General features: G+C 50.8%; 2 protein-coding genes across 22 annotated transcripts in view; one reads left to right on the top strand and one right to left on the bottom strand.

Moving 5' to 3' along the window:
• Window positions 1-23,081, bottom strand: part of LOC149911914 (RANBP2-like and GRIP domain-containing protein 8) — a 58,714-nt gene that overhangs the window by 19,693 nt on the left and 15,940 nt on the right. For 7 of the 17 annotated variants that reach the window (XM_090133078.1, XM_090133070.1, XM_090133085.1 and 4 more), the window contains 10 exons: window positions 17,219-17,332; window positions 9,088-9,201; window positions 7,957-8,060; window positions 6,042-6,273; window positions 4,594-4,786; window positions 3,996-4,086; window positions 3,622-3,829; window positions 2,134-2,312; window positions 828-1,015; window positions 50-187 (listed from right to left, as the gene is read on the bottom strand). In XM_090133078.1, coding sequence (XP_089989204.1) covers window positions 50-187; window positions 828-866 — 177 coding nt within the window. In that variant the 5' untranslated portion in view covers window positions 867-1,015; window positions 2,134-2,312; window positions 3,622-3,829; ... (4 more) ...; window positions 9,088-9,201; window positions 17,219-17,332. Of the gene's footprint in view, window positions 1-49; window positions 188-827; window positions 1,016-1,813; window positions 1,990-2,106; window positions 2,313-3,621; window positions 3,830-3,995; window positions 4,087-4,593; window positions 4,787-5,484; window positions 6,274-7,956; window positions 8,061-8,423; window positions 8,488-9,087; window positions 9,202-9,331; window positions 9,380-11,783; window positions 11,862-17,218; window positions 17,333-23,081 lie in introns of those variants that run through there. The other 10 variants (XM_090133077.1, XM_090133073.1, XM_090133072.1 and 7 more) reach the window with 10 other exon arrangements.
• Window positions 18,188-21,933, top strand: LOC149911915 (uncharacterized). Of its 5 annotated transcripts, XM_090133091.1 has the most exons (4): window positions 18,188-20,059; window positions 20,158-20,232; window positions 20,316-20,554; window positions 20,653-21,933. In XM_090133091.1, exons 1-4 carry the CDS (start codon window positions 19,936-19,938, stop codon window positions 20,692-20,694), a joined length of 480 nt encoding a protein of 159 aa, XP_089989217.1. In that variant the 5' UTR covers window positions 18,188-19,935; the 3' UTR covers window positions 20,695-21,933. The 5 variants fall into 5 exon arrangements, with proteins under 5 accessions (XP_089989217.1, XP_089989216.1, XP_089989213.1 ...); XM_090133090.1 differs by having other exon boundaries at window positions 20,316-21,933; XM_090133087.1 differs by having other exon boundaries at window positions 20,158-21,933.

Below are 23,081 nucleotides of genomic sequence, written 5' to 3'. Positions count from 1 at the left end.
AATGCAAGTAACGAAAAAGCATTTGGGGTAATGCAGGTTAGGGACCAACCTTGGCAAGATTCCAGTATGAAATCACATTCTTGATAGCTTCAAATGCTAGGAAGGCATCATCAGTTTTGCTTTCAACTGCATCCAGCACTGCAAATGCTATTCGTGCCTCTTCTTCATAGGCTGCAACCTGAAAGACCTACAACCAAAGCCAAAGACAAGTCATACCTAACATATGCGTGAATACTTGGAACAGCTAGTGCATGCCAACATCCAGGAAGTAATCAGGTATTACTCATCTTCCTCTAAGACAAGAAAATACTTTTTCAACAAAGTTGGTGCTAAGGGAGTTCAGTGTTGTCCAAGCAGATACAGGTTCACATCTAAGAAAAGTTCTCAGAAAATATTTTTCCCCCTTTATCAGATGCATTCTAATACTACCAAGTCTCACTGTTAGCACAATGCAAAAAAAAAAAAAAAAAAAAAAAATCCAACTACTACTACAATAAATAAATAAATAAATAAAACAAAAACCCCAATGTAAATGTGTCTTATTTTCAGCTGGGAACTGTTATCTTCAGCGTGTCTGGTATGATGCGATGTTTTGGTTCTAGGAGAAAAGCAATGTTGAGAACACACCAATGCTTATAGTTCCTGCTAAGCATGTTGTACAGAACCAAGCCATTCTCAGCAAATAATCCAAGCAGCTGGGAGGGAACAGAATTAGGACAGCTGACTTAAACTGGCCAAAGGGGTGTTCCGTGCAGGATGACATCATGCTTAGCCATCTTCCAGGTTAAACCACAACCATAAGCTTGTATAAAGACATATAACCTTACTCCAATCTTAGATTGGTCAATCTGCACCTGAATGTCCATATTATGGAAACATTTGAAGAGAGGATCAGTTGGTTCAGGAATATTTTTGTTCTTTTTATCGTTTCCAAACTAATCAGGATTTTCTTCCAGTAGTAGACACTTCTTCCAATGTATTCCTTCTGATCACAGAAAATTTTCAGGCTGGTGCCCTGTTGAAAAGAAATAGAAACTACCTCAACAAATTCAAATCAAGTCTTACTAACACTTATTCTTTCCTGGTGTAGTTGTTTTCTTGAAAAATTCAAGAATTGTTCTCTGACACTTGTGATAAATTTCAGGAGGTCTCTCTCTAGAGTTATTTGAAGTAACATAAAGACAGAAAACAACACTACAGTTCACTGTAATGTGAAGAGGTAGTGAGGGAGAGTGTACCTGATAGGTTGACTAGAGAAACTAACTTACCCGACAAAGTTAACAGCAGTTCTCAATAGTACCTTCTCATCTGATTTTGTTTATTTTGTGTGTTCAATTTACACAAGGAGAGAAAAAATGGACTGTACACCTTTAAAAATAATCTTAGCTTGTTATATTTTGCAGGCTTCTTGCCCAGTGTATAATTAAGGCGGGCCGAAGGCTTGCAGTGCTTGCAGAGAACTTAATCCATGCTGTGCAAGAAACTTCAGTTTTGTCTCTCATTCTGGTCTGAGTATCAAAGGAAACAGTCCTCAGTTAGTATTTTCTCTTTTTCTTCTATTCACGTGACTTGTTTGACTAAAACAAATAGCTAGTAGGTTCTAAACTAGCTCTAGTTTAGAAATGCTGTACGTGAAACATTAAGCCCATTTACAGAAAGCTTGTATGCAGTAGGTCTCAAACCCCTACTGCAACAAAACATTCATGTCCAAAACAGCCCAACAAAGCAAACTAGTTTTACACAAACTATGGGAATCAATTCAGAACCTGTCTAAAGGCTTGTTTCAAATATTTCCGAACTGAAGAATTCTTACGTTGTTTTTTTCTGCATAAGAATATGAACAGCATCCCACCAGGATGTTTGCTTCTCAGTATAGCACTGTTTGCACAGCAGCAACAGTAAGAAAGGAGGCTGATGTGTTTCATTACGAGTATTAAATTTCTCTTGCAATTCTAAGTTGCTAGTGAATACCATCCTGAGTAGAAATACCTGTTTTTGTGAAAATAAATAAACAACAACCAAAAAATTAGATACCAAAAGAAATAAAAGAAAGGAAAAAAAAGGAGAAGAAAAGAAATAAGAAAAGAGAAAATAGCACTTAAATACATTTAAGATGTACGAAAGTGTACTGACTTCAAGGTCCAACAGGCAAATGGATTCAGGAGCATCTGTCTCAAGTCTTGATGTTTCTTGGGGCAAGTGAAAAAGCTGTTTTAAAAATTGTCACATTGGGGGTAACACCGACACAGAGTTCCACTGCAAACCAAGCCACACAAGGTGCTGGAGACTACCGTTGTGCATTCGAACAGCACCTGTGCAAAAACAAAGCAGTGGTAAGTTAGTATCTACGTCCTAGGGAGGAAGGCTAGCGTCTGATCAAAGCTGGGTTTCATTCCAAGAGAAGTAAGGAGCTCTGAAGATTTCTCCCATCCTAGGAGCTTCCTAGCAACCTCTTCCGACCTGTTTGCCTTTGTCTAACAAGCTGGAACTAAGCCTTTTGAAAAGCAGATGTAACACTCTTCAAGTGATTTCTCCATCTATTTTGTTTACACAAGTAACTTTTAAAGGAGAAATACCAACTTCACAGAAGTGCACAAGGCAAACATATTGGTACATTTGCTCTTTCTGTCAAGGCGAAAAATGGAGAGAACATCTCCAAGGAAGCACATAAAAAATTTAAACATTAACCTCTCCATTTTGAGGTATCAGGTTAAGCTGATGTATTATACAGACATCCTTCCCGTTTTTCTAAGTCTGTAAAGCTCAAGAGATCTACCATTTTCAGCAAAGAAAACAACCTGAATGCTTAATTTCTGTTTTGAATTCAGTTTTGTTTTTTACTCCTGCAAATATGCTTACACTGCTTTTCCTCTAACAGGGGAAATCTTTATCCCATGTATAATAAGCACAAGCCTTTGAGTGCTGTTTTTTTTTTTTTTGTTGTTTGTTTTCGTTTTTGTTAGTTTGCTTTTAAATACACATTACAAAATAATATAAAGAAACAAACCCCTTAGGAGAGACTGTAAAACTATAAACTTTTTTCCTTTATACCTACACGTATCTCTCTTTAGCTATATCTATCAAGAAAAAAGGCCATAGTTGTTGCTGTAGTTATTGTTTTGTATCCTGCTAGATCATTTTAGATTTAATAATCTAAACATTTCTGAAAACTAACTAAGTAGAAAACTACCAGTATTCTAATCTTCTCTCACTCAATTTCAAAGCCAGACTTCATCATCAAGTCTCAGCAATTCATCCTAGAGTTACTTCATTTTTATGCTTGGAAACTGCATTCTTGCATTACAAGATGTGCCTTCCTATTAACACTTCCTAGTGTTCAGACACAAAAGGCTAAGCAGACAGCTGAAGTGAAAATGAATCAGAGCAGACGAGAAGACAGCACTGTGGAAGCAGGAAGTGCATGAGAAATTCTTCAGAAGCAGGCGTGACAGTACCACCTCTCAGCAACAAGCATCAATGGAAGCTTCGTGCACATCACCCCCTTGCATTGATACACTGAACAGCTGTCACAGCCCCACCTCTTTCGTTGCAAAAGGAAGGAGTTAAAAAAGCTCCTCTGAAACAGTCGTGCTTCAGTTGAATTTAAGAAACACCTCTTACCATTATCATATTTATTAAGTTCTTCTTACATTGGTGCTCGTGTACTGACACTGCTTGTCTCATCTACGCCAAGGAAAGAACTCTCTTGAGAAGCCCCCCTCCCAAAGAGGCTTTCAAACAACGTCAGTAAACCCCTTGTGTTGGCAAAACATTCCAATCTCTTTCAAGAAATCTTCCTTGCCATGGCTTAAGTTCAGCAACATATGACCTAGAAAACAAAAATGGGATTTCACATAAAAACACTGAAGGACAACCCCAACAGTGGGCTGCTCTTGCTACTTAAGGTTGGGAATCGAGCCACTTAACTCTTCAAGTAACTATTCATAAGATTAAAAGAGATCTATGGAACTTTCTTAACGATTAATTCTTATTACCAGACTGGCTTTTTCGATCACAAGCCAACATTTCCAGCTTGTCTTCTCCAGCAGGATCCCCTTTTATTAGTTTTGACTTTGGTTTAAGAACCTGGAGAAGAAAGGAGAGGATTTGTCACAGCTTCTTTACAACAAAAAGCAGATCACTTAGTTTAGTCTTGAACATTAGGAAACATATTCTTATTTCTAGCATAAGAAAACTTTAGAAATATACACTCATTCTGAAGGCACTCTGCAACATATCAATGAAGAAGACACAAAGTGAGTAATTTTAACTACTGCCAATAGCTGTAAGCACACACAAGAGAAAGTAAAGTTCCGAACACCAGCAGTTGCACAAAATGGAAAATTAGTAGTATTTCATAAGGCAAAGAATTAAGACTGACTAAGCTCTACTGACCGTCTGTGAACAAGAATGTGGGAGATACTCAGTTAGCTCCTGTCCACATCCTTTAAAGGCATGTGGAAGAGTAAGACTTAGTGAGGGGAGAGCCTTACAAACACTAATTAATCTTTGGAATATGGGTGTTCCGCACATGTACAGCAAGAGTGGTCAAGAACTGCATTAACTACAGGCAGAAAGTGAAAAGTGACTTACGTTGAAACTTTTCAAATAACACAGTGCTGCCAGTTGACACGCATCGCTCCACTGCACCTCACTGTTCTGGGCCAGTTTGAGCAGAAACGTCCCAGCATACATGTATAGCTGTCCTTTCATTTCCAGGACGGTGTGAGACAGCTCCTCAGCTTCTCTCACATACTGTTTCACAGAGTGAAGGAGACGATCAAAGCTAGAAGGCAGAAAAAACTCATTTTCAACAAAGTCCTGGTAAAAGCCATTGCATGCTTTGGGTCAGTGTTATTTAACTGCGGACCAAGCAACTCGGTGATTCAACTGCCACCACCTCAGTTGTTTAAACCTGAGTTGCACAAGAAAGCAGGACAACAGCCTCAAGTTCCCAAAGCACTGACCTTCACTTATGGAAGTGAAATCAACGGAAGTCAGTAGAAGTCAGTATGAAAGAAAACATAACGGGAAGAATGGAACACAGAACTTCACCAAGGAGTTTCCTACAGACATTGTTTTGCACTATGCCAGCTGTGCCTCAGATGATATACCTTGAAGTCAGTTGGTTTACCTGGCCCTACCGTTTTTTTCTGAAGGAGAATGTTCTTACTGAAAGTGGCCTTCTGCTTCTCTTTTATACTACAGACCTACAATTCTTCATTATCTCACTGCAGGTTCTGTTAAGTTGATCAGGACAAAGCTGATCCACAAATGTCTGTGAAATCTGAATTAGCTGCTGAAGTATAGAACAACGTTCTCTTACTGAAGAGACAGAAGATAACTGACCCAGGATATCACCAAGTCTTCTCCAAGGCTTGTAGCTTGGACAAATACATAGCTTGGGCTTCAAGCCTACTAAGAACCTTAGTACAAAGAAACTCCTCTCCTGTCCACAAACTGGTTACTCAGGGAAACTGATACCTGCTAGATGTTCTCTGACTAAGAAAAAAGCATTCCGTTCTGGATTTGCACTGACGGACATCTCCCGAAGCAAATTTCATTTTAATAAAGCTAGAATGCGCCAGCAGATGACCGCTTTTGATAGCTCTCCAATTCCTTGTATTAGATTCCAAGTCCTGGGCTGATTCAAGGTATTCCTAAAGAATAAAGTTCATCAGAGGATGAGGAACCACCATCTTTCTGTGAAGGCAAGGACATTACTTCTCCAGGACACACTGCTACCTAACCCACTTTCACAGGTGAGGCATTAATGTATCTTTCAGCAGTGAAGTTCCAGGAACTCTTCAAACAGTTCTCTCCTTGATGAAGCTACTATATCTAGCTTAGACTTGAAGTTAGAAAATATACAAGGTTTAACTTTAGGAAGAAAATCCCCATTAAACAATTGGCTTCAGTAGACTTTCATTTGGAGGAGTTACATTATTTGAGCAATAGCTGTCAGTGGAACGAAACTGAGAGACTGTGACCAGTTTTGAGGATACGGAAGATTATGACAGAATCAAAAGATGATTAAATACCCCAAGTGTCTTTACGACACAGGAGCACCATTCCAAGCTCGTCTCCAGAGGTATTTTCTTCTCTGCCTCCTGAACATGGAGCACAGCATCTTGCAATTTATTGCATGACTGGTACAGTGCAACCAAGTTTGATGTTAAGAGAGACGTCATCAGGTCTTGCATGGAATTCAGCTTGAGTCACATAAAAGAGCTCATTCCAGCCATCTTCAACTTTACATTCTTGTAACTTCTCCTATTAAACATGAAGGCAACATAATTAATTTTTTTTTCTGCATCAGTCTTTTCAACAACCACATCACCACTGTTTGCTCACCTCCACTACACAGACTACAGACTTGATGAAATTACTCCAACATCTTACAAACAAGATAACAGGGAAAAAAACTTCAGAATGTGCCTCTTGTAGATGCTAAGTTAAGACTGTCAGACAGTTTGATTCAGTGACAGCACACCTTGTTACAGAATAGCTAGTCCGTATGGGAACTGTTGAATCACAGTTTGAACCTCTGATTGATCACCTCAGGTGAGCACTGAGTCAGCCCTGGGAGCGCAGGTGAAGGCAATTCAGTTGTGTGACCACAAGGGATGGAGCCCGGCTGCACCTCTCCTAGACCCCATTTAAGGGCTGACTGCCACTGAGGAAGGATCTCTCTCTGGAGATCGCTCCTCATGGAGTTTCTTGCGAGCCTACAATATCAGTGAGCTTTTTTTCATTTATTTCTGATTATCTTTCTCAACGTGATAACCTTACCAGCCTAACTCTTCTATATACTACATAGCATCTGTATACTTATTGACCATACACTAGTCCAAGTAAAACAAAAGAAAACCAACAGAAGCCCCTAAGAACCTCAATGTCATTGCTGCTGTGCTACATAAAACTAAGTGCCAAAGTGACACTGTATAACTGAAAGCATTTACACAGTAGTTGAGAATGACAGCACTTCCCACACACTTCATTTTTAAACTCAAAAAACTAAAAAGGAGCTTAGTCACAAGAGACACATCAGGTATTGCCTATCTAAGCTCAACTTCTTAGATATTATTACTAACAATTTCCCCACATTTTTGAACAGATAAACCTTAAAATGCATGTGAAAGCCCAGAGCTGTAATTTTCATGCAAGCTAGAAAAAAACAGCAGGCAGCAAAGAAATTAATGTGTAATTGATTTAAGATTCCTGATTCTAAAATAATCTAGCCAAGGAAATATTGAGATGACTAGATGACATGAGAAGCTGGAATTTACCTTCAACCTTCAAGAGAGCAGCAGCATTCCCAGGAAGCAGCCTGGCAGCTTTCTCAACCCAGTATTTTTCCCAACCCAGGGTTTTTCAACACATCCTCCCCCTGCCCAAAGCCTGATAGAAGGAATTTTGACTGAGAAGTTCACATTCATTCACTTGCCTACTCAGCACTTCATTTGCTCTGCCCCTGTCTACCTCTGTAACAAGAACACCACCAGTAACAAACAAACAGTGCCACTGAAAAACACCTTTGGTCTAGTCTTCCAGTTGCAACTAGGTTACCATTATCCCTGCTAGGCAATTCCACAGCAGACACAGACCCTTAGTCCAAAGGGCAATGGCAAGACTATCACAGCAGCTACCAGACGGATCAAGTCAGGACACAAAAGAAAGGATCGACTGGAAAAATAAATTAAAACCTGAAGCTAATTCTATCAAAAAAATAATCATTTTTTAAGTACATCATAGACAGATTTAGCAATAAAAAATGTACATCATACAATTTGCCCACAAATAACACATTTTCTACTCTGGGTTTAAGGAATGCACTGTACAGGGGCATTGGTGCTGCATGAATGACTGCAGGCAGAGGTGTAGCAAAGTGAACACTAAACATTTCATCATTTAACGTAGAAAGCATTGAAAAAGAAAAATGACAATTTTCCCAACCTCTTTCCATCACCCATCACAGACATGGGAAGCACAGACAGATGGCCATTGGGCATGACGTACAGGGTCTTCATGACTGGGGCTTCAGGGGCTGGCCGTGGTCACTGTGGAGAAGGGAAGAGCGTGGTCAGCAGACATGGAGACCCTACAGCAGAGTTGCAGGGTTTCAGGCTGCACAAAATACCATTTGTCTCCTTTTGTATTCAGAGTGACTCAAAATAAAACCCCAGCAGTGTCACAGCCTGGGCAGAGCACTGCAAAGGAACCCTAAACCTGTCACCTCCCTTCTTAGACCATTCAGATCACTCAAAGAATCCTCTCTCCCGTCAGTAATCCCAGCCTCTCCACAGGGGGCTAGGACCACAGGGCTCTTCCTTGGTCAAGAATCTCCATTCAATTCTCAAAGCTCTCACACAGCTCAGGCATCTTCAGCTTTGTCATACTAGCAGTGAAGTGCATGCACCCACCTGCCACAGCTTTGCAAGAAGGCACAACTCCCAGTGAATTATCTCATGGGCCAGCTATGTCACACTAACAGAAAGAAAAGAGGAAGAAAAAAAAAACTGAGAGACAGAGAAAAAAGGCCCTCACTCAACTAAGGACTTTGGGGCTCCCTCTAGGACACCTGTAGTCTCAGCACAGTTCACAGTTACTTACAATGCACACAGCACCTACAAAAGCATCACGCTCCAACAAGCAAGGAAAACAAATCCACAACGCTGCAAAGGGCCCCTAGCTCTCACTAGGTGACGCCTGCTCCGTGTACAGAGCACGCACAGAAACTGCACCTCAGCTCTTCCCCATTTATCCCCCCACCATTTCTACAGGCATTTAGAGGCACTAAATGTCTCTACATGGAAGGCTGGTGGAGAAGACAGGATGTACAGGAGATTTCTCACTTCTCTGGTGCGAGACACTGCTTCTCTAGATGAACAACATTTTTCAAACAAGCACCAACCAACCACTGTAACTAACAACTGAAATAGCATTTCCCCTGAAAAACAACAACAACAACAACAACAACAACAACAACAACAACAAAACAACAAAAGAACAGCCTGTCCAAAGACCTCTCCTCACACACTTGACAAAAAGGCCAGAACCATCATTCCATTTGCCAGGCTTACTCACAGAACAGCAGCCTTCCCTTCACCGTGCATCACGTGGACACAAACAGGCTGTTGGTGCACGGAAGGCAACTCCACCTGAGCATCTCACCACAGACGTTCTCTCCGCTCTGCTTTCCTGCAAAGATACAAGGAGAAAAGCCTCAGCTCATCCAAGCAACAACTGGAAACAACTCCAGAAAATTCTCCATTCCAAAGCACTTCCTGGAGAGGTACAAAGGAGTCCGCCAAAGGGAACACGTGCTCACGCTGTGGCCTTCGGAGAAACACGCTGCCTTTGTGCTCCTGGTTCCTCAGGGCTCTTCTTCATCACCTTCTGGGTTTTCTTCTACAAATCTAGGCCCTACGACCTTCCTCCACCCCAAGATAAAGTCCAACACAGAGTTGCGGTGCAGAGACTGGATGCTGACAAGAGCACTAGAAGAGCAGAACAGGGGAAGAGCACATGCAGACAAGACTGAAATAAAGAAGAGCAGCAGAGAAGAAAAAGAAGAAAGGATGCAGGGAAGAAAGAAGTGCAGAAGAAGAAAAGTGCAATAGAGAAAAAGATTGGATACAAGACAGCAAAGCAATGAGGAGATGAGCAGAAGAGGAGAAGAGCAGAAGAATAAAAGAGAGGATGAAGGTAAGAAAGACGAGCAGACAAGGAGAAGAGCAGAAAGGGAGATGAGCCAAGACAGCTAAGGCAGAAAAGCAGAAAGGGAGAGGAGCTGAAGAGGACAGAATACGGGTATGGCAGAAGTACAGAAGATGGGAAGAGAGGACACGGGTCCGTGAGAAGTGCAGAAATGAAACAGAACAGAAGGGAGGAAGAGAGCACAGAAGACAGAGAAGGAAAAGAGCAGTAAAGTAGAAGAGCAGAGAGTGGCCAGAACAGAAGAACCGTAGAGCGCAAGATGTGCAAAGAGGAAACAGTTAAGTCAGAAGAGCGGATGAGGAGAACAAGAGGAGAAGAGAGGATACGGGTAAGAAAGAAAAGCAGAAGAGGAGTACAGATGCAGGAAAGGAGTCAGGACACAAGGAAGAAAGAACAGCAGATGAGCAGCAAAAAGAGGATAACACTCAGGGAGAAGAGCTGAAGAGTAGATGAGGAAGAGAGCAGAAAGGGGAAGCACGGAAGAGGGAAGAGCAGAAAAGACGATGCTGTCTCTTCTGTCCTCACTAGCAGTGCCCCCAAGAGACAGCCAAAACCAGGAGAAAAAGTCCACAGTTTAAAGTTAGTGATGTTCTTCGAGGCACAAAGGACCAGTTCACAGTAACAAGCTCGGCATACGCTGCACGGGCACTGACTCATTCCTGCACTGTTCTCAGCTAAACCAGGGCTGTCCCACAGAAATCCCTCCTTTTCATTGTTACCATAGGTCTAACTGGCCTACCACGGCCGCTACCACTTTCAAGAACTCGTAACTAATGCTGGCACTTTACACAGTCTTGGGTGGTGACGACTGGAAATCGCTTGGACGGGAGGGGAAACCATCCCTGGGGTGAGAACTCACTGCAGGGATGGCAAATCCCCACTGGGACGGGCAGACCCTTGGCAAGGAAGAGCACTGGGCTGCCAAATGCCCATCGGGATGGTCACTGATCATCGGGATGGGAAACAACTGGCATGAAAAGGATGTCTGGGTACGAAAAGTCAAACCATCGCAAGCCTGGGGGAAAGGGGCTGACCCCAACGGTCACGGAACCCCCCTGGGGGGAGGGGCTCCCCCAACTGCCACTCTCCAGCTGTCATGGCAGGTAAGGCAGCAGGCTCCCCCTGCTCTGACACTCCATCTGACCCCAATGCCCCAGATCTCACCCCAGGGCCCCAGATCTCACCCCTTTGACCCCAGATCTCACCCCTGTGCCCCCAGATCACACTCCAGGGCCCCAGATCTCACCCCTGTGCCCCCAGATCTCACCCCAGGGCCCCAGATCTCACACCCGTGACCCCAGATCGCACCCCAGCACACCAGATCCCACTCCTCTCACCCGGATCTCACCCCAGTGCCCCGGCTCTCAGCCCAGCGCCCCTTCTGGCATTTCCCCACAGAGAGATTCCCTCGACGAGCGCTGACGGTGCCTCTGACACCCGACGCCATTTTCGCTGATGCGACTGTGCCGCCACCGGACCCCGCCTGGATGCAGCCCACCGTCCGCGGACCGATGCCGGTACCACCCCAACCCTCCCCTGTCCCCACTGCCACCTACCTGGCACCTCAGGCCTCTGTCTGGCCTGGGGGACCAGGTGTCTGGGGACAGGCAGCACAGCTCCCACCTGGGGGGCTGCCCCCAACCCCGGCTCAGCTGCCACCTGGGGGCCTGACCCCAGCTGCGGGGCTGCACTTACCGGTGCTGCTGCTCCTACCTGGGGGGCTGCACCCAGCTGTGGCTCCCCCCACCGCCCCTGCTCCCTGCTCGGGACATCCCCTGCTGGCAGGGACGCTGCTGCCCCAGCAGCCCATGGGGCTGTGGCCTGGGGCCGTGCTCCTCCACGGGGAGCCCCCGCAGCCCGCAGGCCCCCGCCCGCCCCGGCCCCCCCCCCGTTCTTTTGCAGGTACCCTCCCTGCAGCAGCAGGTGCTCCCCGTGCCCTGCACCCTGCCTGACACCTGGGAGCCGCCGATGGAGCCCTTCCAAGATGACGTGGTGCTCTCGGAGGACCGGGGGCACCCTGCGCCCACCGACGTGTGCCCCCATCCCGCCACGGCTCCGCTCACCTGCAGCGCTGCCACGCTGGAACCAGGCGGTGAGTTCAGGGGCTGCGGAGCGGGCGGCACGCTGTCCGCACCGGCTGCCTGTGGGAAAGCTGGCATTGCTCCACTGGGGATGTTCTTGCTTTTCCAGCAGTGACAACGAGCGCAGACACCCCGGAGGACATCGCGGACGACATCGATGAGCTCCTCACGTGGATCAACGAGGGTGAGTTTGGGGGCAGCACAACTGGCGGGGGGGTGTTCGGGAAAGCTGGCTTTGCCCCACTGGGGATTTTCTTCCTTTTCCAGAAGTGACGGCCAACACAGGCCTCCTGGACGACACCGCAGACATGGATGACCTGCTCACGTGGATCAACAACGGTGAGTTTGGGAGCAGCACAGCTGATGGAGGCCTGTCTGCGCTGAGTGGCCGTGGGAAAGCTGGCATTGCCCCACTGGGGATTTCTTCCCTTTTCCAGAAGAGAGACCCAGGACCAACAGTCTTGCCGACGATGTGGAAATTGACCATTTGCTCACCTGCATTGATGGTGAGTTTGTGGTCTGCAGAGATGGCGGGTCCGTGTCCACACCGAGCTGGCGTGGGAAGGCTGCCATCATTGTTCTGGGGGATGTTCTGCTTTTCCAGAAGCAGCGAGTGCTCTGGACAGCTGCAAAAGTGAAGAGCTGATGCAGTGCATCACAGCCACGGAGCAACTGAGCTCAGATGTCTCCAGCAGCTTCGACTCCTGCTCTTCCAACGCAGAGCTGCCTGACTCCCCCAGGGCCAGCCGGGAGCTCAGCAACGAGACAGATGCTGAATCTGGGCTCCGCACCAACTCGTTCTGGCAGAAGACAGCATCCCCGGAGCTGCCCGTGCCGACCCCCATGGCTGCCCCAGCACCTCCGGCGCCCAGCACTGCACACCTGATGGCAGAGGTGCAGCGGAGGCAGCCCCGGGTGATTCTCACCCGCCTCGCACTGCCAAACCCACGGGCTGCCCCAGCACCACCGTCGCCCTGCACGGCACACCTGATGGCAGAGGTGCAGCAGAGGCAGCCCCGGGTGACTCTCACCCGCCTCGCACTGCCCCCCGGATGCATCTCCTGCCGGGTGGCGGCCAAACACCAGGGGGACGGCACTGAGACAGCCAAGCGCCCCGTGCCTCCTTTGCCGCAAACTGGACGGCTCCTGGAAGAGGCGCAGCAGGAACAGCCCCGCGTGGTTCTCACGTGCCTCGCACTGCCACCCAGATGCATCTCCTGCCGGCTGGCAGACAAGCACCACGGGGACAGCACCGAGCCACCCAGGTGAACAACGCCTGCCTGCACCACCACCAAACGCAAGAGCACCAGGCACAAGCAGCACGCTGGCAGCATCCCAGCCGCAAAGAGGAAGCTGCCGCGCTGCCAGGATGTTCCAGGCCACAAACATCGGCGCTAGGCAAAGCTGGCTGTGGCAGCACGGCGGCCAGCAGGAGCACTCAGGCTGGTTTCTTGGCACACTCCCGCTCGGGCCACTGTTGGGGTGTGATGGGCACCACTTGGTGCAGCAGGAGACGTGGCCGTAGCCGATGAATATGGCTCCCTGTAGCCCTGGGCTCCTCGCTGGCCCCCACGACACCCAGAGAGCAGCGGCAGCGTTCCAGGAGCACCAGCACCGGCCCCAGCCCTACCCTTCCAAAACTGCGCTGTCCACAAGCGGCGTCTTGGACTGGGGCAATGTGGGACTCTGAAGCTGATGGACCGCAAAAGTGCTGGACTGTCAAAGCTTTGGGCTGGGAAATGTTGCTTGGGGGGCGGGAAATGGTTGGGGGGTGGGAATGGCTGGGGGTGGGGAAGGGTTGGGGGTGGGAATTGCGAGTGGGAATGGGGGGGGGGAGGGATGATTGCGGGTGGGAATTGCGGGTGGGAATGGCTGGGGGGAGGGAATGGATGGGGGTGGGAATTGCGGGTGGGAATTCTTGGGGTGGGAAATGGTTGGGGGTGGGCATTCTTGGGGCGGTGGGATCTTTTTGGAGTGGCAAATGAAATGGCTGTACTGTGATATTGTTGGGGTGGGAAATGACTGGGGTGAGAACTGGCTGCGGTGGGAGATGGCTGGCATCAAAAATTCTTGTACTCTGTAACTGCTGGCACTGGGGATGTGGGGAGGGGGAGGGAATTTTGTGGGGTGGCAATTCTGAGTGAGAAATTGTACTCTGATACAATGTTATACTCCAAAATCGTTGGAACTGGGAGGAAAGAATTACTGGGGTGGGAATGTTGGGGGCTGGGAAGTTTTTTGGACGGGGAGGAAACTGTTGGTGGGAGGGAACGGGGGGGTGAGAACTTGATCGGGGGGTGGGAAACTGATTAGAGGGTGGGAATTTTAGGGGGTGGGATCAGCAACTATTGTTAGGGTGGGAAATGGTTGGGAATATTGTCATTTATTTACTCTTTTGTACGTTTAACTATTAAATGGTTTGCGTTCGCTTTGCTACACCTCTGCCTGCAGTCGTTCATGCAGCACCAAAGCCCCCCCAGGCCTCCGTGCCCACCTCTGGGGATGTTGGGGTGGCCGCAGGGAGCCAAGAGCTGCAGCTCCTCCACACTGAACATCTCTAGCACAATCGCTGCTGTCATCATCTCTGTTGCCTTGTTTTGTTCCTGGGGAAATAGTCGGTCACATACTGAGCAATGGGGGTGTTGAACTGGGGGCACTGGGCAGTACTGGTGGCACTGGGAGGTCCACTGCGGGGCACTGGGAGGCTAGTGAGGGCCGCACACAGCACTGGGGTGGCTCCAGGCAGCACTGGGGGGCACTGAGTTTGCACAAGGAGAGTCCAGACAACGCCGAGAGGCAATGGGACCTTACTGGGGAACTGCAAAGAGCACCAGGCGGCACCGGAGAGCTTTGGACGGCACTTGTGGGGTTGGAGGGGGCTCAAACAGAACCCAGGTGGCACATTTTAACTAACCTCACTGATTTCCTCTTCTCCAACATCTCACCCAAGGCATTCAACAAGCCCTTTTTTCCATCGGGGGAGACTTTCTCCTTGGGGCTGACCTTCCCCCCCCACGCCCCCTCCCCGTGCTGCCTGTCTCTCCCCTGGGCGCTATGTTCCACGCATTCCCACCCTGATGCTCTCACTCAGTGACACGTTTGTCACCCACACGCTCACCATGGGTCCTGAGGAGGGGTGGCGGGTGTCCAGTGAAAGCAACCCCAGTGACAGCTCTGGCCCCGAGCCCTAGAAGACACAGATCCTGGAAAACCACCCTCAGTGCTGCTTCATCTCATCACCTTGGCACTCCATTTGGGGGCTCTGAGGAAGCTAACTGCTTCCCCTGATGTTTCAAGCTGGTGCTACCCATGCCTGCTGATGATGCTTCACGCTCTGGCACAGCCGCCTGTAAAGCTTAAATCTGCTCTGCACCCTCGCTTAAAGTCACATCTTTTGCAACCAGTTCCAATACTCTCAGAAGTAGAAAACCAAAGAGACGTTCCAGTGGAACGGCACTAGCTCAAACACCTTCCCTCACTGCTGCTCCCAGGACCCCCAGCACTCCTTTTGCCCCGCCTGCACGCTTCTTTCTCTGTCCGTGCGCTCCTGGCAACAGAAATTCCACCAACAGCCCTCAACAAAACTGCTCTCTTCCAAACACTCAGGGCATCTAACGAGCCCACGCGGCGGCTGCCAGAAGAGCAGCTTCTGGGAGAGACGGGGACAGTGAAGGCAGTAAAGAAGAAAAGGGAAAAAAAAAGAGTCATTAAACAGCAACAAAACCTGAGAACATCATCCCCTCAGTTGGCTAGAGACTGCTCTGCAAGCACACACCTGCCTGCCACTGCTAACCAAGCAACCACCTCCCGGCCTTCGCTTCACAAGCAATCACCTGCCTGCCTGCCACTGCTTTGCAAGAACCCATCTGCCTGCCTTTGCTTCACAGCCATGCACCTGCCTGCCTTTTCGAAGCAAGCATGCATCCATCTACCTGCCGTTCCATCATACGCACCTGCCTGCCTTTGCTATGCAAGCATGCACCTGCGTGCCTTTCCTAAGCAAGCAAGCACACCCATACCTGCCTTTGCCTCACAAGCACCTGCCCGCCTTCGCTTTCGATGCGTGCACATGCTTCCCTTTGCTCTGCAAGCACACACCAGCCTTTGCTTTGCACACACCTGCCTGCCTTTGCTTCTCAAGCACCTTCCATTCCAGGGCCTACAAAGACGTCTGTTCTCTCTTCATTACCAATGCCTCTGAGCACGCTGAAAAGCAGGAGGAAGAGGCCATGATAGAAAGTCAGAGAGATTCCTGGAGCACAAGGGACCGTTTCACAGGAACAAGCTTCCCGCCGTCTACGGCGTCTACAATGTTCCACTCCTGTCAGCCAAGTCAGGGATGCCCCACACACATAAGTCACTTTCATTGTTAACGCTCTCTCATTGCTAACTAACATCGTTAACTAGCAATAGGACTGGAGGGAATGGCCTCAATTTGTGCCAGGGCAGACTCAAGCTGGATGGTAGGAAATAGTGCATTTCCAAAAGTGTGGTCGGGCACTGCAAAGGGCTGCCCAGGGAGGTGGTGGAGTCACCCACCCTGCAGGTGTTCAAGGAACGGTTAGACGTTGTGTTGAGGGACATGGATTAGTGAGAGCTACTGATGATAGTTGGATGGTTGGACTGATGATCTCATAGGTCTCTTCCAACCTTGGCGATTCTAGGATTCTAACATCTTGCTAACTGGCCTACCGTGCCTGTTACCATCTTCCGAACCTGCTACTTCACGCTGGCAGACAAACTTCTCAGCTACTTTCCTCCCTGCCCCAATGGGAGGAAAGGCATCATCTCCACTTGACGGGCTGGAGCAGTAGCAAGGTGTACTTGTGAGTTTTTCAAGTCCCTTTTAATCCCCAGAGGGAAGAAAACTGCCCAAACAAAAAGCCTGCAGAGGGGCTCTCTCTAGGACACCTGTTGTCTCAGCACAGTTCACAGTTACTTACAATGCACACAGCACCTACAAAAGCATCACGCTCCAACAAGCAAGGAAAACAAATCCACAACGCTGCAAAGGGCCCCTAGCTCTCACTAGGTGACGCCTGCTCCGTGTACAGAGCACGCACAGAAACTGCACCTCAGCTCTTCCCCATTTATCCCCCCACCATTTCTACAGGCATTTAGAGGCACTAAATGTCTCTACATGGAAGGCTGGTGGAGAAGACAGGATGTACAGGAGATTTCTCACTTCTCTGGTGCGAGACACTGCTTCTCTAGATGAACAACATTTTTCAAACAAGCACCAACCAACCACTGTAACTAACAACTGAAATAGCATTTCCCCTGAAAAACAACAACAACAACAACAACAACAACAACAACAACAACAAAACAACAAAAGAACAGCCTGTCCAAAGACCTCTCCTCACACACTTGACAAAAAGGCCAGAACCATCATTCCATTTGCCAGGCTTACTCACAGAACAGCAGCCTTCCCTTCACCGTGCATCACGTGGACACAAACAGGCTGTTGGTGCACGGAAGGCAACTCCACCTGAGCATCTCACCACAGACGTTCTCTCCGCTCTGCTTTCCTGCAAAGATACAAGGAGAAAAGCCTCAGCTCATCCAAGCAACAACTGGAAACAACTCCAGAAAATTCTCCATTCCAAAGCACTTCCTGGAGAGGTACAAAGGAGTCCGCCAAAGGGAACACGTGCTCACGCTGTGGCCTTCGGAGAAACACGCTGCCTTTGTGCTCCTGGTTCCTCAGGGCTCTTCTTCATCACCTTCTGGGTTTTCTTCTACAAATCTAGGCCCTACGACCTTCCTCCACCCCAAGATAAAGTCCAACACAGAGTTGCGGTGCAGAGACTGGATGCTGACAAGAGCACTAGAAGAGCAGAACAGGGGAAGAGCACATGCAGACAAGACTGAAATAAAGAAGAGCAGCAGAGAAGAAAAAGAAGAAAGGATGAGGGAAGAAAGAAGTGCAGAAGAAGAAAAGTGCAATAGAGAAAAAGATTGGATACAAGACAGCAAAGCAATGAGGAGATGAGCAGAAGAGGAGAAGAGCAGAAGAATAAAAGAGAGGATGAAGGTAAGAAAGACGAGCAGACGAAGAGAAGAGCAGAAGAATAAAAGAGAGGATGAAGGTAAGAAAGACGTGCAGACGAGGAGAAGAGCAGAAAGGGAGATGAGCCAAGACAGCTAAGGCAGAAAAGCAGAAAGGGAGAGGAGCTGAAGAGGACAGAATACGGGTATGGCAGAAGTACAGAAGATGGGAAGAGAGGACACGGGTCAGTGAGAAGTGCAGAAATGAAAAAGAACAGAAGGGAGGAAGAGAGCACAGAAGACAGAGAAGGAAAAGAGCAGTAAAGTAGAAGAGCAGAGAGTGGCCAGAACAGAAGAACCGTAGAGCGCAAGATGTGCAAAGAGGAAACAGTTAAGTCAGAAGAGCGGATGAGGAGAACAAGAGGAGAAGAGAGGATACGGGTAAGAAAGAAAAGCAGAAGAGGAGTACAGATGCAGGAAAGGAGTCAGGACACAAGGAAGAAAGAACAGCAGATGAGCAGCAAAAAGAGGATAACACTCAGGGAGAAGAGCTGAAGAGTAGATGAGGAAGAGAGCAGAAAGGGGAAGCACGGAAGAGGGAAGAGCAGAAAAGACGATGCTGTCTCTTCTGTCCTCACTAGCAGTGCCCCCAAGAGACAGCCAAAACCAGGAGAAAAAGTCCACAGTTTAAAGTTAGTGATGTTCTTCGAGGCACAAAGGACCAGTTCACAGTAACAAGCTCGGCATACGCTGCACGGGCACTGACTCATTCCTGCACTGTTCTCAGCTAAACCAGGGCTGTCCCACAGAAATCCCTCCTTTTCATTGTTACCATAGGTCTAACTGGCCTACCACGGCCGCTACCACTTTCAAGAACTCGTAACTAATGCTGGCACTTTACACAGTCTTGGGTGGTGACGACTGGAAATCGCTTGGACGGGAGGGGAAACCATCCCTGGGGTGAGAACTCACTGCAGGGATGGCAAATCCCCACTGGGACGGGCAGACCCTTGGCAAGGAAGAGCACTGGGCTGCCAAATGCCCATCGGGATGGTCACTGATCATCGGGATGGGAAACAACTGGCATGAAAAGGATGTCTGGGTACGAAAAGTCAAACCATCGCAAGCCTGGGGGAAAGGGGCTGACCCCAACGGTCACGGAACCCCCCTGGGGGGAGGGGCTCCCCCAACTGCCACTCTCCAGCTGTCATGGCAGGTAAGGCAGCAGGCTCCCCCTGCTCTGACACTCCATCTGACCCCAATGCCCCAGATCTCACCCCAGGGCCCCAGATCTCACCCCTTTGACCCCAGATCTCACCCCTGTGCCCCCAGATCACACTCCAGGGCCCCAGATCTCACCCCTTTGACCCCAGATCTCACCCCTGTGCCCCCAGATCACACTCCAGGGCCCCAGATCTCACCCCTGTGCCCCCAGATCTCACCCCAGGGCCCCAGATCTCACACCCGTGACCCCAGATCGCACCCCAGCACACCAGATCCCACTCCTCTCACCCGGATCTCACCCCAGTGCCCCGGCTCTCAGCCCAGCGCCCCTTCTGGCATTTCCCCACAGAGAGATTCCCTCGACGAGCGCTGACGGTGCCTCTGACACCCGACGCCATTTTCGCTGATGCGACTGTGCCGCCACCGGACCCCGCCTGGATGCAGCCCACCGTCCGCGGACCGATGCCGGTACCACCCCAACCCTCCCCTGTCCCCACTGCCACCTACCTGGCACCTCAGGCCTCTGTCTGGCCTGGGGGACCAGGTGTCTGGGGACAGGCAGCACAGCTCCCACCTGGGGGGCTGCCCCCAACCCCGGCTCAGCTGCCACCTGGGGGCCTGACCCCAGCTGCGGGGCTGCACTTACCGGTGCTGCTGCTCCTACCTGGGGGGCTGCACCCAGCTGTGGCTCCCCCCACCGCCCCTGCTCCCTGCTCGGGACATCCCCTGCTGGCAGGGACGCTGCTGCCCCAGCAGCCCATGGGGCTGTGGCCTGGGGCCGTGCTCCTCCACGGGGAGCCCCCGCAGCCCGCAGGCCCCCGCCCGCCCCGGCCCCCCCCCCGTTCTTTTGCAGGTACCCTCCCTGCAGCAGCAGGTGCTCCCCGTGCCCTGCACCCTGCCTGACACCTGGGAGCCGCCGATGGAGCCCTTCCAAGATGACGTGGTGCTCTCGGAGGACCGGGGGCACCCTGCGCCCACCGACGTGTGCCCCCATCCCGCCACGGCTCCGCTCACCTGCAGCGCTGCCACGCTGGAACCAGGCGGTGAGTTCAGGGGCTGCGGAGCGGGCGGCACGCTGTCCGCACCGGCTGCCTGTGGGAAAGCTGGCATTGCTCCACTGGGGATGTTCTTGCTTTTCCAGCAGTGACAACGAGCGCAGACACCCCGGAGGACATCGCGGACGACATCGATGAGCTCCTCACGTGGATCAACGAGGGTGAGTTTGGGGGCAGCACAACTGGCGGGGGGGTGTTCGGGAAAGCTGGCTTTGCCCCACTGGGGATTTTCTTCCTTTTCCAGAAGTGACGGCCAACACAGGCCTCCTGGACGACACCGCAGACATGGATGACCTGCTCACGTGGATCAACAACGGTGAGTTTGGGAGCAGCACAGCTGATGGAGGCCTGTCTGCGCTGAGTGGCCGTGGGAAAGCTGGCATTGCCCCACTGGGGATTTCTTCCCTTTTCCAGAAGAGAGACCCAGGACCAACAGTCTTGCCGACGATGTGGAAATTGACCATTTGCTCACCTGCATTGATGGTGAGTTTGTGGTCTGCAGAGATGGCGGGTCCGTGTCCACACCGAGCTGGCGTGGGAAGGCTGCCATCATTGTTCTGGGGGATGTTCTGCTTTTCCAGAAGCAGCGAGTGCTCTGGACAGCTGCAAAAGTGAAGAGCTGATGCAGTGCATCACAGCCACGGAGCAACTGAGCTCAGATGTCTCCAGCAGCTTCGACTCCTGCTCTTCCAACGCAGAGCTGCCTGACTCCCCCAGGGCCAGCCGGGAGCTCAGCAACGAGACAGATGCTGAATCTGGGCTCCGCACCGACTCGTTCTGGCAGAAGACAGCATCCCCGGAGCTGCCCGTGCCGACCCCCATGGCTGCCCCAGCACCTCCGGCGCCCAGCACTGCACACCTGATGGCAGAGGTGCAGCGGAGGCAGCCCCGGGTGATTCTCACCCGCCTCGCACTGCCAGACCCACGGGCTGCCCCAGCACCACCGTCGCCCTGCACGGCACACCTGATGGCAGAGGTGCAGCGGAGGCAGCCCCGGGTGATTCTCACCCGCCTCGCACTGCCAAACCCACGGGCTGCCCCAGCACCACCGTCGCCCTGCACGGCACACCTGATGGCAGAGGTGCAGCAGAGGCAGCCCCGGGTGACTCTCACCCGCCTCGCACTGCCCCCCGGATGCATCTCCTGCCGGGTGGCGGCCAAACACCAGGGGGATGGCACTGAGACAGCCAAGCGCCCCGTGCCTCCTTTGCCGCAAACTGGACGGCTCCTGGAAGAGGCGCAGCAGGAACAGCCCCGCGTGGTTCTCACGCGCCTCGCACTGCCACCCAGATGCATCTCCTGCCGGCTGGCAGACAAGCACCACGGGGACAGCACCGAGCCACCCAGGTGAACAACGCCCGCCTGCACCACCACCAAACGCAAGAGCACCAGGCACAAGCAGCACGCTGGCAGCATCCCAGCCGCAAAGAGGAAGCTGCCGCGCTGCCAGGATGTTCCAGGCCACAAACATCGGCGCTAGGCAAAGCTGGCTGTGGCAGCACGGCGGCCAGCAGGAGCACTCAGGCTGGTTTCTTGGCACACTCCCGCTCGGGCCACTGTTGGGGTGTGATGGGCGCCACTTGGTGCAGCAGGAGACGTGGCCGTAGCCGATGAATATGGCTCCCTGTAGCCCTGGGCTCCTCGCTGGCCCCCACGACACCCAGAGAGCAGCGGCAGCGTTCCAGGAGCACCAGCACCGGCCCCAGCCCTACCCTTCCAAAACTGCGCTGTCCACAAGCGGCGTCTTGGACTGGGGCAATGTGGGACTCTGAAGCTGATGGACCGCAAAAGTGCTGGACTGTCAAAGCTTTGGGCTGGGAAATGTTGCTTGGGGGGTGGGAAATGGTTGGGGGGTGGGAATGGCTGGGGGTGGGGAAGGGTTGGGGGTGGGAATTGCGAGTGGGAATGGGGGGGGGGGAGGGATGATTGCGGGTGGGAATTGCGGGTGGGAATGGCTGGGGGGAGGGAATGGATGGGGGTGGGAATTGCGGGTGGGAATTCTTGGGGTGGGAAATGGTTGGGGGTGGGCATTCTTGGGGCGGTGGGATCTTTTTGGAGTGGCAAATGAAATGGCTGTACTGTGATATTGTTGGGGTGGGAAATGACTGGGGTGAGAACTGGCTGCGGTGGGAGATGGCTGGCATCAAAAATTCTTGTACTCTGTAACTGCTGGCATTGGGGATGTGGGGAGGGGGAGGGAATTTTGTGGGGTGGCAATTCTGAGTGAGAAATTGTACTCTGATACAATGTTACACTCCAAAATCGTTGGAACTGGGAGGAAAGAATTACTGGGGTGGGAATTGTGGGGGCTGGGAAGTTTTTTGGAGGGGGAGGAAACTGTTGGTGGGAGGGAGCGGGGGCTGAGAAATTGATCGGGGGGTGGGAAACTGATTAGAGGGTGGGAATTTTAGGGGGTGGGATCAGAAACTATTGTTAGGGTGGGAAATGGTTGGGAATATTGTCATTTATTTACTCTTTTGTACGTTTAACTATTAAATGGTTTGCGTTCGCTTTGCTACAGCTCTGCCTGCAGTCGTTCATGCAGCACCAAAGCCCCCCCAGGCCTCCGTGCCCACCTCTGGGGATGTTGGGGTGGCCGCAGGGAGCCAAGAGCTGCAGCTCCTCCACACTGAACATCTCTAGCACAATCGCTGCTGTCATCATCTCTGTTGCCTTGTTTTGTTCCTGGGGAAATAGTCGGTCACATACTGAGCAATGGGGGTGTTGAACTGGGGGCACTGGGCAGTACTGGTGGCACTGGGAGGTCCACTGCGGGGCACTGGGAGGCTAGTGAGGGCCGCACACAGCACTGGGGTGGCTCCAGGCAGCACTGGGGGGCACTGAGTTTGCACAAGGAGAGTCCAGACAACGCCGAGAGGCAATGGGACCTTACTGGGGAACTGCAAAGAGCACCAGGCGGCACCGGAGAGCTTTGGACGGCACTTGTGGGGTTGGAGGGGGCTCAAACAGAACCCAGGTGGCACATTTTAACTAACCTCACTGATTTCCT

Source organism: Phasianus colchicus, unplaced genomic scaffold (assembly GCF_987193195.1).
Source record: "Phasianus colchicus unplaced genomic scaffold, bPhaCol1.hap1.1 HAP1_SCAFFOLD_51, whole genome shotgun sequence".
In the NCBI taxonomy this organism is placed as follows: domain Eukaryota; kingdom Metazoa; phylum Chordata; class Aves; order Galliformes; family Phasianidae; genus Phasianus; species Phasianus colchicus.
This window is presented reverse-complemented; position numbering and strand designations above follow the sequence as displayed.